Below are 19379 nucleotides of genomic sequence, written 5' to 3'. Positions count from 1 at the left end.
GAGAGCAGTGGCCTGGCAATAAGAGTAATCAACCTGGGGTCATCTGCCCAATGTTCACTGAGATGGCAGTTCCTTCAAGAAAAGGAGCTCTAGTCAGGCACCAGTGGCTCATGCCAATAAATCTAGCTACTACAGAGGCTGAAATCAGGAGGATCATGGTTCAAGACCAGTCTGGGCAAATAGTTCTTCCCAAGACCCTATTGGAAATTCCCAACACAAAAAAAGGTTGGCAAAATGGTTCAAATGGTAGAGTGTCTGCCTAGCAAGCAAGAACCCCTGAGTTCAAACTGTAGTACTGCCAAAAAAAGAAAAGAAAAAGAGCTCTTACATAGTCACAAAATATATTTTAATAAAAATAAAACCAAAATGTGCTGATACAATCCAGTAACATTATTACATTAAAAATACATCTTGAGTGCTTTTAACAGAAACAAAATTAAGACACAAATTAGAGAGAGAGAAGCTTTTTGACTTAAAATAAACTTCCAGTTAAAGATTTTAACAGGGAGGGCCTCCCTTAAGTCAGAGATTTTCAGGAAATCCTGATAAGCTTCTGATAAGCTGACTTTCATTTTTACAGATAGCCTCCATTGATATCCTCCATTGAATGCCATCACAATCAATTAAATAAGTGAGTAGCAACTGGAGAATCCATTTCCTAAGATTCACAGCACATGGGGAAACTCTCAGAGAAGACACATCACTGTCTCCCCCTTTCATGACAGCCACCGCTTCTGCCTATGACTTTTGGAGGGAAATGCCAATGGGAAGGAAGGGTCAGCCCCAAATTAGAATGGGGAGAGAGTTCCCAGATTACCACCAGACCACTCACCGTAGGAAATCCAGATTGTACTGCCCAGTAGTCAAAAGGTCAAAGATGACGCCACCTGTACTTAGGTGGCCACCTAGTGTGGTAGGGCCGACAGCCAGCAGAGTAGTACAGGCTCCACATAAAGAAGTGCAGAGTGCCATCCGCTGGCCCCTGATTCCCTGCCTTCTCCAGCATCCCTAACAATCTCCAGAGACAAACCAAGGGAAGAAAAGACTCAGAGAGGGTGAGAGGGTAAGGAGGATGGAATGAGGAACCAAGCAGTGCCGATCGTTTTCCTCTAGGGTGCACCAAACAGCTATTGCACTTCAATTAGCAAATCCTTCATGAGAAATTATGTCTTTATGTTGGAAAGATTAACTGAGAATTAATTAAAGAAATGACCAACACCTGATTTGAAGGCCCCTTGAGCTTCTCACTAGGAGGGCACCTGCTCTCCTCTCACTGCATGCATCAGAGAGGAAACAAGGGAGAAGAGAGGGAGGGACTAGGCAAATATACTGAGGCAAAAAGGCAAAGATCAAGGAAGAACCTGAAGAAAACTATATATGTGAAATAAGCCAATCATAAAAAGACAAATGCTGTATGATTCCACTTATCTGAGGTCCCTGGAAGTCAGATTATGGAGATGGGAAGTGGAATGAAGATGGTCAGGGGTGGGGGAGGAGGCAATGGGAATTAAGATTCATTGGCATAGAGTTTCAGTTTGGGAAGATGGAAAAATTCTAGAGATGGATGATGGTGATGGTCACAAGGCGTTGTGAACATACTTAATTCCACTGAGGTGTTCCCTCAAAATGGCCAAAAAGGTAAATTTTATATTCATATGTTTTGCCACTATTAAAGATCTAAAGCAATTATTAAATAAAAGGAGGGTCAATGCAAGCCAAGGACCTCGGTACCATGATAAACAAATGTAAGAGCTAGGTCTCCTAGGAACATGAATTTTCTAAGAATGGTGGGCTCCTTAGCACCTGAGTCCACCTAAAGCTAGGTGCCGTCCACAGCCTATGAATAAGGGGCACAGGCCATCTGGATTCTGTTCCAATGGAGGGGGACATGGCAACCACTGTTCTCCCAACTCTCCTTTCTGCTTCTACTCCTACTGAACTCTCCCAACATGCCTCTGGGTTGACTCCTTTCAGTGCCCACAGCCTTCCTCTTAGTGAGGACCACTTATTAAGTCTTGATGTGTTGACCACAACATGACAAAGTTGTACTGTAGCTAATTTCCTTCAGTTAGGGTCTTGGAAAGTACTGATGGGGGTAGATGCTAATTTTTAGTATTCAAAAACTTGGCAAATTGTTAAATCACTAAGTGATGTGTAATGAGGGTACACTCACTAATCAAAGGCTTACATTGCTTCACTTGAACTAGAATTACACTACCTCAGTATGGCAACTGTGTTTCTCACAGGCTCCTCAGATTCTGGTGGACGTAGGTGTCTAATAGGAAAAGTAGAAAAAATTTTCCTTAATTTGGTTTGACAAATAAAGTTCTCTGGTCTAGGAAACCCCCAAGTGGATTCCAAGGGCACCAGGTTAAGATGGTGGCTACAGCAGTTTATCTGCACTAGAGGAGTGAGGGAGATTCAGACACAGCAAATACTGCCTGAGGACAGCGGACAGGCATAGACAACATGTCATTCTCCTTGCCAGGCCTCTCCAAGCTGGTGTCAAGGCTTCCATCTCAGACATGGGGCCCAAACTCTGACATGTGGACTACCATCTCTACAGCCCTCTGTGTTCCATTTCCACAGGACCCCAATGCTGTATCTACCCTGTGCTCAGTGAGAGTTCATGAGTGTTCAGGTGCCATTCAGTTAATAATGGCCTTATTAAAGAAGAGGTGCTGTTTTTCCTTAAAGTAGTTTTGATCCAAAGACGCAAACAAACAACAAGAACAAACACAGGCCCTCTTACAAGAATAGCAAGCGAAGGGCAGATAGCCCCAGTGAGATGCATCCTTGTCCAGTTGTCTGTCAGTGGGTGATGAGCCCTGTGTCACCTTCCCTGCAGTCACAGGACGTGTGCCTCAGCAACTGGACTGGAGAAGATGGTGGGTATCTTCTGGGTGGCATATGGTACCTCACTTTTTTCCAAAACTTGGTCTTGGCACACTGTGACTGTTCTGTGAAGTCCCCACTCCACTGGATGGCCCCATGCTTCTGTCTGATGTACTGAATGGACTCAGGCATGGTGCTATAGTCCTCAATTTCCTCCATTTCAATCAGAATGACTTTCATTCCATCCTGGATGAGGGCGTTGTAGACTGCGATTTGTTCTTCAGACATGTTCTTTAACAGACCAAAACTCAGCGATTCCGGAACTATAATGACAATCAGCCTCCTACACAGCTTAATGTTTTCATCAATGACATTGGCCACAGCTGGATAAAGAAGGAAGATTCAGAAGATCTCATGGTTAAAGCAGCACGGTCATAATGCTACCAGGATATTGAAATGGGCGCTGAGAAAATGGACTTTAAAATAGACATGACTTCAGCAGAAATAGATTAACAAAAGCTTTTGACATCTATCGACACTCTCTGAAGCCTTCCTAGCTTTCCTCTGAGGTCATGAATCACTTTTTTTTCCTGCTATTCTGGTTTTGTGTCCTTTTCCCCTAGTCAACAAGTGCCTCATCATGCCTAATTTTGTATCCTCAGAATAGTTGAATGTATACATTAGATAATGAGCATACTTCTTCAAACACAGATTTTAAAAGGAGGGGAAAAATAGCTAGCTCAACTATGCTAGTCTTATGTCTTATTCTTTATAGTTATTTAAATGACCATGATTTTTATATGACTAACTTAGAAACCAAATAACATAGTAGTGATCTCTTGGGGGGAAAAGGAGAAAGGTCTGTAAATACCCAGCTCTGCAGGTACTATTTGGTCTCCAGTCCCCTCCCATAGGATCTAAGAATAAACTGTAACCTCCCCAAGGACAGGTTCCTTTTCTGTTTGACCCCTTATTTTCATATTTCTAGTGCTAAGAGCAGTACCCCTCACATAGAGGCTGTCAGTAAATATTTGTTCCATAAGTAAACAAATGCTATTTCCTAGTGAGTAGAAAGGATGTTTATTTTAGTATTCTGTCATTTTACTGTAAAGCCTTCAAACAAAAAGAGCAAAAAGGACAAAAAAATTTCTGTGTTGAGTTTGTAATGTGTGGTAAGGACCTTATTGGTCTCTTGTCAAGTTTGTCCTCTTGGCTAAGACAGGGCAACATTTTCACCCCCACTTTACAGATGAGACAACTGAGGATCAGAGATGTTGAGTGAATTGCCCAAAGTCACGCACCTATTAAATGGGGGAAGTAAATGAAAATTTTCCATTTTATTTAGGTAGAGGAGGAGCTGGCGGGGTTGAAGTTTATAAAATCAGCTTTCAACATGATCAGATTTGCATGTTCAAACTGATGTAAAATAGCAGCAGTTAATCTCAGTGACAGGAAGGCAAATGACCATTTGTGTCTTTTCAGTGTTTCAGCCAAGACTATGTCACTAACCATCTGTTCATGTGACTGGGCTAACCAAAGCAAGATAACATTATACAACTAGGAGTCCCCAGCACTGTGTTGTAGCAATGAGCCTACTGAAAGAAGAGAGTTTGGCCTAACCAGGGTTGGATGGGACAGATGGCTTTGGTCATAAACTCTTGGGGTTCTACAGGCAGACAAGCAGAGTTGCCACCATCTGTAATGGTAACGCGAAGAGAGAGATTCTGCCCCTATTTTTTTTTTTTTTGAAACAAGATGTTGTTATGTAGCCCAGGCTAGCTTCAAACTTGCAATCCTCCCACTTCAGGATCCTGAGTGCCGAGATCACAAGTGTGTACCACCACACAGGGCCCTTCCCTTTTTATTTGCTGTCTTATACCTCATTTAAAACACACCTTGTCCAGGGAATTCATCCCTGCCAAATATAAATAACTTATATCCACACTGCTTCTCCAGCACCTCAGGCAGGAGCTTCAACACCAGTGTTGCCACATCATGGTTCTGGCTTTCTTTTTGAGGCTTGGGATATAAGACATAGGCGTCATACAGCTTCCTGTCTGAAAAGGAAATGGGATGAGTTAATGGAATTATTCCTACCAGATTTCATCATGAGAACAAAGTGAACACTTAACTTGCTACCATGATGCCCCTTTGGCTTCGGTTTGGTGAATTCTAAGTGCCCTACTGCTGACTTGGCACTGCCATGCTACCCCTCTCACTCTCGCAGTCAACCTAGAAGAAACATGGTCTCACCCCCATCACAGGGGACTGAAGCTGAGATGGGACAGGTGACACCATTTCTGAATTCCTAACTCCAACCCAAGCCTTCTGGTTCTAAGTCCGCCACTCCCCGTGATGGGGCTGAAAACAAGATTCGAGAGGCTGAGATTATAGCAACATGAGTGGGTCCTGAGCAACAAGGACTCTCTGACCTGCGTCAGACAAAATGGGCTGAATCCCCCCAATTTATGCCCACCAATAAATTCATCACAGAGAGCACAAACCTGAGTAGAGTCTCTGAAAGAATCCAGCACAATAGCACACGACCCATCATAAGAATGAGCCAGTATTTACTGAGCAACCATGAACGATCAGTGTGCAAAGATGAACAAGCCACACGATCCAACTGGGCAGACCACTCATGTACCCAGAAATAAAACAACCGAAGGCATTACAAGATGCCAGCTAAATGAACACAAGAGATAGATGGAAGGGAAAACTCCTCCATCATTTGTAGTTCTTGAAACAAATTCACAAAGGACATGCAGCAGCTCCTGGTAGTGAAGAAGTGGGGAGGGTCTAAGAGTGAAGGGTAAACAGGTGTGCCAGGGAGCAGCGTAAGGCAGGTGTAGAAGGATGCCCTAGTCAGGGATCCTTGGATTGAGTAAGCAACCTCAGTAGTACTGGGGGAGGGGAGAAGAGGGTGTTACTCTCACTGGAATAGGGAATTTCTAGCTTCAGATTTTTTGGAAACTCAAAGACAACCTAATGGGTACCATGAGGACATCTGTCGTTTTCATTTCCCTTTTCAATGGAATGTGTTCAATAAACAGACTTGGAGAAAAGAGTGGTTCTAACATTAACAAGAGAAGGCAACATTTATTCTTCTTCTAGTTTTTGTCTAAATAACTATAGTTAAAATGGGTACAGAACATGTTCACATGTTGCCTTTTCTCATTCCATCATTCTTACACTAATCACTGCTGGCCTTCAGGTCTCTGCTCACTATTCTTGGTCATCCTTTGGAGAATGGTAATTCACTCACACAAATGCACAAATTCACACCCATGTATGCACAAATATACATGTATGCTCATGTAGTCGTGCAAACACTTGTGTATAAATACATGCACAGTTACACAAAGTGCACATACACGCACAGGACACACACACACACTCTTTCTCTGTTTCCCCAACCCCATTCATGAAAGGAAGTGGTGTGAGGGTGGGGACTTGGGTTTTCTGCTCTAACCTCAACAGGACCCTGCAGAGAGGGGGGTCTCCATCAGTACTTGTTGAAAATCTGAATGTAGCTTGATTTGACAGAGAGTCAAAGAAGTTGTATCTCTCCTGGGCTAAAGAAGTTCTAGATCATAACAGGTTCAGCTTTTTAATGAGTAACATCATAGGGCATATATTAAGGAAATGATTGCTTTTTGTGTAAAGATAGCCAAAACCCAAATAGCTACAATCCCTGGGTCTCTGAAGAGTCTTAAAAGATCACTAGACTGGACCACCACTCTGAGAAGTGGTTATTCTTCCATACAAATTTAATGCCATATATCTGACTTTCTAAAGCTGTAGGATTTTTATAATTTAGTAATATTTATCTTTTGCCTCTGAAGACGTATTGGTTGGGCTGATGCTCTGTTCACCCCAGGGAGCAGCATCCCCAGAAAATGCAATGTCCCTGGTCTTTAAACTACAGCTCCTCTGACCAAGGCATGCACACTGGCATCTCTTTTCTTTTTTCCTTACTGGTTCTGATTTAAAAACCTAACCAACCAACCACTTTTGCTAAGTGTTTTCTCTTTTGATTGTGTTACATGTTCCCTGTTTCTAAGCAAGGTGTTTGAAGACACGGTCTCCTTGCTGCCCAAACTCAGAAATAAAAGAGATTCGGGTGGTAAAAATTGTTTTCTCTCTCTCTCTCTCTCTCTCTCTCTCTCTCTCTCTCTCTCTCTCTCTTTCTCTCCCTCCCACTGGCTCTCTTTTCTAACGATGTTGGGAACTGAATCCAGGGCTTCTCGCATGTGAGGTATGTGCTCAACCATCAAGCTACATCAGTATGCTCTGACTAAGATTTTGAGTAAAGATCTGACTTACTTAGTCTTATGATCCAGTGGGTTTACGTCACTTTCAAATGACAAATTTGTAAATTCACTAATCAACATAGCAGACACTCATGCTTCAACCATCTGGCTTTTCACCTCAGCCCCCTAATTTTGAAGGGTCAGGTCAAGCAACAGCACCTGGCACTTCCTGACTTTGCCTCTCACAATCAACTATGAGAAACACAGTTGAATCCTTGGATTAAGGTGAGACCAACAAGGCCACAGGATTTCTCTGATGTGCATAGCTTTGACGTGAACCCAGGCCCACTCTTCACCCTGCTGTGGCCAAAACAAAGCTAGATGCAGGAAACTTCAAAAGGCTATCTCTAATTAGCGTGTGCAACTCCAATAGACGGTATTCTCCAAACACAGCCCAGCCACATGCTCTTTGAGGTGGAATCTCTTTCCACTCCTTTAAAACTGGGTAGATCTCTGTAGCTGCCTCAGAAACTGGGGTATGGTGGAACTGATATTAGAAATTCAGGGCCTGGGTAACGTAGGAAAACACAGCTTTGGCCTGGCTCTCTTACTGTTGAAATGCTCACCCTGGAAAGTCAACCATTATGCTAGAGGAAACCCAAAGTAGGCCACACAGACAGACTACTTGAAGAGGCCCTTGTGGAGAGGGGTGGAGGCAACTGTCAATCATTCTGCTGAGGTCCTAGACATCCTGGAGCAGAGAGGGGCCACCCCACTGTGCCTGTCCATAACTCAGGTTCACAGAACCCAGGTGCACAATGAATGGTTGTTTTGTGTCATGAAGTTCTGAGATAATTTGTTACATAGCCACACATGATGATGGGTTAGATACCTCCCAACTGTCTGTTTCATCAAGAAAATTCCAGAAATGTAAACCTACCTATGAGTGTTCTGAGGAAAATACCCTGCTGGCAGCTGTTTGCATTACCCGCCTCTCTCTAATATAGAGGTGATAGTTTATCCCTCTCCTGGCCAAGTTCTTTCATTTTCACGGAGATTCAACCCTGCCTTCAAAGTTCAAGCATCTGTATATGCCCTTATTGGCTGTTTGTAAAACATACTAAAATTCATTTGTATAAATTAATATTTATGAAAGATTGCCTAAAGACTTAATTTCCTACATTCTCTTAACATGATGTTGCTAAATTTTAGACCTGATCAATCCAACATACTCAATTTGGCTTTCACATAGGTGCCTTTACTGAACTTCAGGAGGGATGGTGTGTTTAGCCCCAACCTGAATAGCAGACACTGGAAGAAAAGCCACATAAAACATTATATCACTTTTACCATGAGACATGGTTGTGGACAAGGTTCTGTACATTTACACCCTTTTAAATGAGGACTTTCTACAACAGATCTCCTTTCGAAATGAGTGCCAGAAAAAAACCTACATCTCTCATGAGCAATTGAAACATTTTTAGGAATAGCATGTAATGAATGAATATAAATTCATCTTCAAAAACTAAGGTTTTTCATGAACTCTATCCCTGGCTTATTTTAGCATTCTACACTTTGTTTCCCCTTGTACCTGCTTTGCTTTGTTTGTGATCATTCTGTTCTACATACATTCCCCACAAGCCCACTTGGAGTAAGAGGTAGGCTTTTTCTAGATTTGTGAATGGACCCTTCCGTTCTTGTACACACAGGCATGACTGACAAGTGAATTCTACAAGTCCCTATGACTTGACAGAAACACACAGAACTCCCTAAAAACACACAGACTCACACTAAAACTATAAGTTATATTTATCTATTAACCATGTTGCAAAGCTTGACTAATCTAGTTGGAGTAAATGACTTATCTTAAGGACATAATTTCTCTGTCTTCCTCTTTCTTTAGTTGCCATCCATTACTCTGTGTGTCCCCAGATAACTCTGAAAATCTCCTCAAGGGAAACAAAGCTGTAAACAGGACCTGAAGTTAACCTCAGAGTCTCATCACTAGCTCATGATTAAAGTCAACACTCAAAGGCTATTGCAGGGTGCTTGTCACACAAGTGTGTACACTTTCTGGAATTAAAAGAAAAAAAAGAGAGAGACCAACTAACTGCTTGTCAGCAAATCCTCAGCCAGTTAATCCTGCACAATCTGGGCTACAGCCCATCTCAGTCTCACAGCAGCAGAGGGTGGAGCTCCCCGAGTCTCATCTGCAGGGCTCCCACGGCTTGGCTGAGTCACTATTCCCTTTTTCTCTTCCTGCTAAACTCAACCTCACTGACAGGCATCTTCGTAAGTCATGGCCACAGTCACACTCCTGGGAGCCCCAGTGAGTCAGAAAGACAAACACCAAGGGGTGACAGGGATCAGAGCTTCCAGAAAGACCACGTAAATCAATGCAATCCCCTGTTAGTCAAGAAACAGAAAACAGCCAAACCACTCATATCTGTCAGAAGAAATCACTGGTGGGAACTGAATCCTATTCTCGACAGAGGCAGCCAGGAGGACCATCACAGGGGCTTACAATGAGCAGCCTCTGCAGTAACAGAAACCTGAAACAGAAACACGCCAACCTGGCACAGATAAGACGGCACTTCAGGTTGGGTTACACCTGCAGAGCCACAGCTACAACTGCATGTCTTCATTAACATCATTGCGTGGTTGTTCCAGGATTGCCAATTTTGTTTGCTTGTTTGTTTTGGGAGCTGGGGATGGAACCCGGGGCCTTGCCCATGTGAAGCACCTGCTCCATCACTGAGCTGCACTCTCAACTTTGATTGCACATTTTGATTTCTGTCACTTAACGTAGAATACAGTTCAAGATAGGACATCTGTGTTTTATCAAACATATGAACAATATTTTGTGCCATGATTTTTATATGCAAGTAGGCACTTAGAGTAAATGCCTTCTTCTGTGTATTAGCTACTCAGAAAACATGCTTGCACACCAGCCCCCCATCCCCACTTTCAACAAGGCAAATCTCTACCCAGAATGGGATTAATTTGGTCATCTAACAATTAATATGGCAGTTGTGCTGACTTCTTTTGGCTTTTCATTAATTTTTTTCCATGCAAATAGGGGACCTTAAATCAAGTTTCTTGCACAAAGAGCCACAACTACAATGATGGGAAATGCCTGTCCCTCAGTTTCAGGATCACATTGAGGCATTGATCTCCAGACCAGCAATGGAGCTCCCTGGTGCCCCAGGCTCCTGCTGTATGCTTTCCTGAACCTCAGCTTGGTGACTCCCTCAGCACCATGTGAAGCAAGACTTGGTCATTTTCATCCCTTCTTCCTTTTGCCATTCCTCCCTCCCTCTGTTCTTCCTTCCTTCCTTCTTTTCTTCCTTCCTTCCTTCTGTCCCCTCTCTCTTCTTCCTGCTTTCCTCCTTTCCTTCTTCCCTCCTTCCCTTCCCCTTTTCTTCTCACCCCTATTCTTTTGTTTCCTATTCCTATTCTTTTATTTTCTATTCCTATTCTTTTATTTTCTCTTTCTTTCTTTCTTTCTCTTTCCTCTCCCTTCCTTTCCCCTTTGCTTCTTTCCTTCCTTTATTCTTTTCTCAACCTGAGAAATAGATGAAGATTAAATCTTTGTCTAATGTCACACAGAGAATGAGTGGAAAACTTAAATTTAAACTCAGGTCCTTCTCTCTCCAGCTGTGAGAACTGGAAACTTAAGTCCCTTCAGGTACCAGTGCAGGGCACAAAAAGCACTGCAGCCACAGGCATTTAGCATAGTGTCAACTCTATTCAAGTTGTCACTGTGCTGAGGACACACCATGGTGGACAGGAAAGTTCCTTGATCTGCAGGCCCCAATAGACATGAGACCCTTTCTCACAGAGCTGCTGTGGGACTCAGAAGGCGACTGCTCTGTGACTATTTCCTAGGCACTAGTAGGCTGCTAGCCTTTTTTGACAATGGATGCTGGTGATCATGGACCAATCATTTCTCTAAAGAATGGGAAGTTCCAGGGAGATTCATACTGCCAAATCTGTCAACAACATGAAAGCCACCCTTCTATAATATGAGTAAGAGCATTCAAAATGGCTACACAGATGAGTGGACAACAATTTTGAGGCACTTTTCGGGAACACACTTACTTACCTTCTATGGCCCTAGTAGAATGTAAGGCACTTCGATACCAAAGTACGATGTCGATCTTAAAATTGTTGTAGATGCACACAACAGACACCACCAAAACTGCCAAGGTGATAAGCCCTCCTATCAAGTAAGCCCGAAAATCTGGAGCTACAGATGACAGCAAAATAATAATAATCAAAGAGTCAATTATATCCTTTACATGTATAGATCACATTAGAAATACCAGATGGAAGTATGTGAAACATCAGTGTGGACACTGCTGAAATAGTTCTTGAAAGTTAAATAATAGGCACAGGAGTACTATAATCTGCTTTGGACCATGATTTTAGGATACAAGTGGGCTCTTGGGAACCCAGAGCCCTGCAGAACACCGCAGTCCTCGAACTGCACAAGGCCTGCTTTCAAAGTACATGGGTCCAGGTTCTACTCAGTCATCCTGACCGTCCTGAGGTTGAGCCTGGCCTTGTTTCTTTAGAATGGTCCCCAGGTAGTTCCACTGCCCACTCTTGATCACAGTCCTTTGTGCTGCCTCTCCAGTTCCCAAAACCGAGCAGCAGGACTCCTGTCATAAAGAAAGAGCTATTGGCTGTCTCCCTGGAAACCATTTATCTGACTGCACAAAACAGGCAGAGAGAATCAGACCCTCACCCAGTCCTCTTGGGCCATCAGAGTCCAAGTTGAGTGTCTATCTGAGAGACAGTCCCCCAAAGCACGTGCATGGCCTGCCCTGCTCACAAGCACACTGCAGGGCAGTGATGAGGGTGGGCAGTGGGCTGGAGACAACCACAGAACAGACCCTGTTCCCCTGGAACTTGAGTACCCGAAACCACTCCTACACACTGAAAAGAGGAACTGCATGACTTGCCACATCCCAAACCTATGCCCCCAAAGAAGGAAGTTCTAGGAAGGTGGGAATCAAAATGGGAACAGCGAGAAAGGTAGAGAAATACTCCCTGTTCCTAGAACTCACCTCACTAGCCACGTCCTTTATCCTCCCTTCCTGATCCTCCAAGCCTCACTCCATGATGGGATAGAGGAAGGAGGGGAATACCAGAGGATGCTTTTTTCTGAACTATCAGAGCACTTTCATTTTTTAAAATATTCATCAAGCTCCTTGATGAATTTGCCCCAGGCCACACCACATTGTAAACATGGTGAGACCCAAGACTTCCTGTTTACAATTGCGTGTTTTCACATCCATGGCCTGACAAAGCACAATAAGGAAAAATGAACTTGGTGCCCCTCCCAAATAAATTATACATAATGAATAAGTTCAAGTGCAGCCAGATGGAGCTGCTTCACACACCGGGGCCCAGTCTGAGCCCTTGTGATAACCTGTGGCTTCTGAACCTGAGATGGATCGCCTTCTCACAATCTTCTACTTCTTTTTGCCAGTTGTTATCACTCACTGTTGTTTGACCAACAATACCACCTCTTCCTTTGGGAGGACTCATGTCTGGGGAGAGTTAATGTATATTTCAGAACTTTTTTTTTTTTTGCAGTATTAGGGATTGAACTCAAGGCCTTATGCTTACTAGTACTCTTTCTGAACCACAAACCCCAGTCCTTTTGCATTTAGTTTGCCTTTCAGATATGGTCTCACACTTTTGCCTGGGCATGTGCCACCACACCTGGCTCAAAGATCTTGATATTACAAATGATCAAGACAGAAAGACTATGCCCACAATATTTATGAGATTCAAAGAGCCCCTGGCAAGTAGACAGGAATGATGTTCTGAAATTCTTAAGTTTACCACTCATTGCATTCAGGAATATTGATATCCTCTACTCTATAAATGAGCTATAAAATGATGACATTGGAGTTGGGTCATTACTGGATAAGTTCAAAGGCAGTAAGGATGTTTAAATAGAAATAAATGGAAAACTCACTATTGATATACTTAGATACTTGCCATTTGAGACCATGTGATTACCATCAGCCTTCAACTGAGATGGTAGGTGAAGGCGATTAAACGAACTCCACAGGGGGTACATCCAATCTAGACAACTTTCTGTGGCCTTGCTTCAGACAAACCAAATAAGATTCAAATCTAGAGGTGTCTTCAAAAAAAATGAGGAAGTCAAATGGAGAAGATAAATCTTGACTCTGCCCCCAAGGAAACCAACAAGAAGCTTAGGTTTAAGAGGGTAGTGTTCCTAAGAACCCAGAGCAAACAAAACAAAGTGCACGTGACCAAAAATACATTGCATGTGAGCTGAGATGAGTGTTGGTAGGAACCAAGATGGATTTAGTAAGCAAGAGCTTCTCACCAGTCTGAATAATGGGACAAAGGAGCCTTCCTCTTTCCACATGATTGACAGGTGTTAACTGGTTACATTATTTCCTCTGGGCCTGGGCTTGCCCTGAGAATTCTTCTGAGCACAGCACTTGCATGTGGTCCATACACAGTAGTGAGTATTGGCAAAGAAATCTATGTTGGCCAGCTTCAGACTAGATTACTACATAAAGCACTCAATCATACAGGCTGAGACAAATCTAAATTGTGATCACGTCAGGTGTCATGAAATCTCCAAGGTGTTCTACAGTCTCTTGGGTTGTACTCTCTAGCCTAAAGCAGGCAGCATTTCTGCTGGAAGCTATTACAGTGCCAAAAGGGAGGAGGTTATGCCCTGCTTCCTGGTTGAAAACCCATCCTGGCCTCACTGGCTTCGAAGTCACCTCCTTTGTCAAAATATGGGATCCACAGAAGATCCTTCTTTGTTTCTCATCTGACTCTGTTCTGTAAAGCAAAGGAGATGACCAGGGGCTGAATGGGAAGAGGCAGATCAGGGAGTTCCTGAATGCCAAGCCAGGGGTTGGCATTTCATTCCAGAGGAAGAGAGGACGCACTAATGTCCACACAGGGGAGTGGCAGAATTATAACCATCCTTAGATAACCACAACAATCACTGGAAGATATTAGACCAAGAAAGTTCTCCAGGCAAGGACACCATTTAGAAAACTGATATAATCACCAAAATAGCATAAAATTAAGGCCAGAACTAGGATAGTACTAATAAAAAGCACATTTTAGAACTCACTAAATGACAGGCTCTATGCTTGCTTTGCAAAATTATCTCATTTGATTCTCTCATACACTACTGGGGGTAGGAATAAATTGGAGAACAATAAAGATTATATAGAATAACTAATGACAGGATCTCATTTGGCAATTCCACCTCCAATAATATATCATAGAGCAATGCTTTTACATGGCTACCAGGACCCAAGTAGAGGAATTTTCATAGTGACATTATTTGTTAATCTCAAACTGAAAACAACTCAAATGATCACACAGTTACAGTAGAGTGGATAAGTGGTGACCTAGTTGCTCAAGCAAATAGGATTCAGCAATGAGAATAAATGAACAACAGCTGTATGCTACGTCACTGCTGTGCCAGAAGACTCCATGAACCTAAGAGGCAAATAATAGAAAAAAATTATCTAAGTCTCTGAATATAAAACCACAAAACTAAATTGTGTTTTTAGGGATTTCGACATGGATGGAAAAGCAAAGAAATGACTTTCCTGAACGTTAGAGAAGCTGTCTAAAATGAAAAGAGACACTTTCATCAGGAAGGACTCACAGGGGCTCTTCAGGTCTGGTAGTGTTTATTTTCTTAGTGTAGGTGATAGTTTTATGTTTATTTTTCTTATAATATTTTGTTATATGATATACATACATGCGCCCTTTCTTAGAAGTATGTTAGGTTCACAAGAAAAAAGTAAGAAAATAGTATTTTTCTATCAACAATCCTCTCTGGAAGATACTGTTACCCAATTTTACAGATAAGAACACTTGAGTACAGAGGGGCTGAGAGACAGTGCTGCAGACACATAGCTCACAAATGGTAAAGCCAGTATCTGAACCTGGACACCTGGATCTTAAAGTCCTCAGTTAAAACCATTCCACCATGTTAATGAAGTGGAGAAAAGGGGACAGATGTGGCTGGTGGTTCCTGTGGAGGAAGACTCTATATAATTCAGCGGTTAATTGGGCACTGTCATGAGGGAAGAAGAGGAAAGGATTGAGATGACACCCAGATTTTGAACCTGAATTACCTGGAAGACATTGGGCTTCCATTAGCAAAGGAAAAAAATAAAAAAAAGCAGAGCCAGAACCAGGAAGCTTGAGAGCTTGAGAGAATAAACATGCTTTCAAACTTAAGCTGATGTATCTGCAGTCCAGCACACAGCTGGAAAGGGAGGGCTACCATGTGGAGAGACAGAACTTATTAGTGATTGGAATCTGTTTGTACTTGCATAAGGATGACGGTAAAAACCATAGAGATGGGAAGAAAGAAAAGCAGCAAAGAACTCCCAGAGGCACTGTCCAGAGGTGGGTGCACAAGATCGACGGGGGGAAGGTGGAAAAAACAATGAGAAGAAGAAAAAACAGGCAGTGGAGACAGAAGGGTCTAAGACTCCTCCCACCCAATGCAGCCATGAGGGTCTATAGGGGTCCAGAGTGAGGAAAACAGCTGTTGTCTGCTTTGATCCCAGGTGATGCAACTGGGGACAAAGTGACCTTGGCCTCTAGGTCACAGAAGTGAGGGAGAAAACGTGCACACCCACAACTGAAAGCTGCTGTAGACAGGTCCCTATCCATAGCTACTGGAAGGGAGGTCATAATCCCCTGGTGTGCTATGACTTTAAAGCCATACTCCAGTTTCTGATTTCACCCTCCTCTCTCATCTCTGGCCTTATTACTTCTGAAGGAAAACAGTTCTGTACAGTGTTGGGTGTAGTTTAGGTACACACTTGGAGTTGGAAGCGCTCCTATTCAAATATCAGAATTATAGATAATTTTGAAAAGTTACATGTCAAAACTATACAAAAACATTTTATATGTATATCAAATTATAATAAACCATCTAAAATTTGAAAATCACAAATAATTGACTATAAAAGTTAAGCAACTGGGTTTATTAAAGGAAAACTATTCTCTAGGACTTTCCTGCATACAATCTTAATGTACCTGAATATGGCACAAAATTCTACCATAGAATCTCAGTCTTACTCCAAGAAATGTATCTGACGTAGCACCAGGCTTTTGTTAACTCTCACATCAGGGTTCTGCATTTAATACCACTCTCTGGTCTCACACCAAGCCTGCATTTCTGGTGATCACTTTGAGTGCTCTGAACAGCTTGTGACATACTGAGCATTACCTGGGAGCGTTAACACAACGTATGCAGCAGACACTCCAGCGTGACACACGAAAGGAATGCCATAATCTTCCATTTTCACTTCTAAGAAGGTTATGTTTACTGTATAAAAAATGTGGTCCTTAAAAGAAACATTGGTCCTATAAAAGAAAATATAACACATGAGTCATATTTGCCCACAATAATTTGTTTTTTTTTTAATTTTTATTGTTTTATTATTCATATGTGCATACAAGGCTTGGGTCATTTCTCCACCCTGCCCCCACCCCCTCCCTTACCACCAACTCCACCCCCTCCCTCTCCCCCCCACCCCCTCAATACCTAGCAGAAACTATTTTGCCCTTATTTCTAATTTTGTTGTAGAGAGAGTATAAGCAATAGTAGGAAGGGACAAGTGTTTTGCTGGTTGAGATAAGGATAGCTATACAGGGCATTGACTCACATTGATTTCCTGTGCATGTGTGTTACCTTCTATGTTAATTCTTTTTGATCTCACTTTTTCTCTAGTTCCTGGTCCCCTTTTCCTATTGGCCTCAGTTGCTTTTAAGGTATCTGCTTTAGTTTCTCTGCGTTAAGGGCAACAAATGCTAGCTAGTTTTTTAGGTGTCTTACTTATCTTCACCCCTCCCTTGTGTGCTCTCGCTTTTATCATGTGCTCAAAGTCCAATCCCATTGTTGTGTTTGCCCTTGATCTAATGTCCACATATAAGGGAGAACATATGATTTTTGGTCTTTGCCCACAATATTTATAATCGTTATTCTGGAGATAAAGTGTTCTTCCTTAGAGAACAATGTGGATCATAGATCTACCCTACAAATACGTCACTAAGTAGCTCAATGAGATGTATAGATTATGTAGATACAAATTTGCATTTTCTTCTGGACAGATGAAAGAAGTGTGGGTCAGTTAACCACAGACCCCACCCCCAGCCTGACAGGCCTCTGCAGGCATCAGAGCTCATCCACACTGCAAGGCCCAACCCAAGTTGTGTCTTCTGATACCACTAGTCCTGTTTTCACACCACTCAAATTATAGCACCATAAATTGAGTTTGTGCCACTAGGTTTGGTAGCGACTATGACCTCTCCCTGCCACGTTGGGCTTGTTTTGCAATTTAAGCCTTGAAGGCCTGTGGTTCATGATATAAGTAAAAGGTTACATCACTTGTTTTGTACAGCAGCTGAAAGAAGTAGGTGCCATTTACGGAAGTCACACTCCATGTTTTGCTGCATGTCCCTAATTACATTTTGGTCACTGATAAACATGAAAATCTCACACTTCTCTGAGCTAGATGCTTGACCACACATCACTCACAAAGATCACTGAAAGACAGAGGCAAGAGCAGTATTGAGAAGACAGTGGGACCAGTCCATGAAAACCAGTAGTTTTAATCCACAAATTAATGTGGATGGAGAAATTCTTGCTGAGCTTATGGGGTTTTCTTGTTTTTGTTTTTGTTTTGTGGTACTGGGGATTGAACTCTCTTGCTGAGTTTAGAGAAGCCAGGAGAACAGAGCACCTACTCGATTCCTTCTCTGATGCGTTTGGTGTTGTTGTAGTAATCATCCACCAGAGTGCTGTTGACTCTCCAGCATCGTAGGTTTGTATTCTCCTTTGTGTCAGTTATTTTGCAGTCCACAATGAGGGGGGATCCTACAGCAGTCAAATTAAAAGCATATTAAAGAAAATTCTACAAATTTTCAGCTACTCAAATTGGTTACAAATGCGCCTTGCTTTTGAGCCTTGAATATCTTTTGATAACAAGAAAAGCCACAGGTCAATGTTAATCTACTTTATCCTCTCTTAGAACAGTGGGATGGGTGGTCTTCCAGGCTATGCTTGGCAAAGAGATTTGTATATACTGTTAACTTCACATGAATGTTTTCTACAGTCAAGATACAAATACTACTCCATGTCCAGTGACATCAGCAAAGATTTCTCCCTTTGTCTTCATATCTTTGAGACAATCCAACAAAGTAGAACAAGGGAGGTGTTATTATGGGTGAGAAAGTTGAAGTTCAGATTGTGTGATTTGCCCAAAGTCACGTGGGAATTAGGGGAACATGAGTCATGAACTTGTGTGTCTTTCTAAATCCAGGGATATTTCAACTTCAACATGCATGACCCCCATATTCTTCCTCCTCCTTCCCTTTCTCCTGCCTCCACACATTCACAAATCATGTTTAATAAGTCTGTATTTAAATTTATTTTACCCCATAAGTCTAATAGATCCTATTTCAAGTTTCAGAGAGCTTTCTTTATCCTAGCTAGTATTTTTTTTAATTTGCTGAAGTTTGAAATATAGCACACATATAGTAAAAAAAGAGAATGTAATTGTAAAGTTAATGAATTGTGATAAAGCAAATATCCATACCACCTTCCATTCATCAGGAAAATAGCATATTTTCAGAAGCTCCAAAGCTTTCCATATACCCCTTCCCTACATTTTTCATTTATTTATTTACTCATTTATTTAGGTGGTACTAGGATTTGAACTCAGGGCCTCATGCTTGGTAGGCAGGCACTCTACCACTTGAGCCACTCCATCAACCCTGTTTTGTGTTAGGTATTTTTCAAGGGACTGAAGAATAATTTTCCTAGTTTGCTTCAAACCTCAATCCTTTTGATCTCTACCTCCTGAGTAGCTAGGATTACAGGAATGTGCCACTGGTGTCCAGCTCTTTTGTTGTCTTTTAATAAACAGACACTTCTTTTCTTTGGCTATGTTGTGATTTGAACTCAGGGCCTCTTGCTTGCTAGGCAGGTGCTCTACCACTTGAGCTACACCCTTTTTCCCTTTTTGTGTTGGTTACTTGTTTTTAACTCACTTTATGCACCAGCTGGCTTGGATCACGATCTTTCTATTTGTGCTTCCCCATGTAGCTGGAGTGACAGGGTCCACCACCCCATGTCCCACCATTGGTTGAGATGGGGTCTCACAAAGTTTTTTTGCCCAGCGGTCCTTGAACTGCAGTCTTCCTGATCTCTGCCTCCAAAGTAGCTCAGATTGGAGGTTTAAG

General features: G+C 42.3%; 1 protein-coding gene across 7 annotated transcripts in view; it reads right to left on the bottom strand.

Annotated features, from left to right (window-relative positions):
• Window positions 1-324: 324 nt before the first annotated feature.
• Il1rl2 (interleukin 1 receptor like 2) overlaps window positions 325-19379 on the bottom strand; it is a 48086-nt gene continuing 29031 nt past the window's right edge. For all 7 annotated transcript variants that reach the window (XM_074050443.1, XM_074050444.1, XM_074050442.1 and 4 more), the window contains 5 exons: window positions 17883-18012; window positions 16363-16499; window positions 11194-11337; window positions 4731-4892; window positions 325-3218 (listed from right to left, as the gene is read on the bottom strand). In XM_074050443.1, the coding sequence (XP_073906544.1) occupies window positions 2812-3218; window positions 4731-4892; window positions 11194-11337; window positions 16363-16499; window positions 17883-18012 (980 nt within the window). In that variant the 3' untranslated portion in view covers window positions 325-2811. The remainder of the gene's footprint in view (window positions 3219-4730; window positions 4893-11193; window positions 11338-16362; window positions 16500-17882; window positions 18013-19379) is intronic.

The sequence above is a fragment of the Castor canadensis genome, chromosome 12 (genome assembly GCF_047511655.1).
Source record: "Castor canadensis chromosome 12, mCasCan1.hap1v2, whole genome shotgun sequence".
Taxonomy (NCBI): domain Eukaryota; kingdom Metazoa; phylum Chordata; class Mammalia; order Rodentia; family Castoridae; genus Castor; species Castor canadensis.
This window is presented reverse-complemented; position numbering and strand designations above follow the sequence as displayed.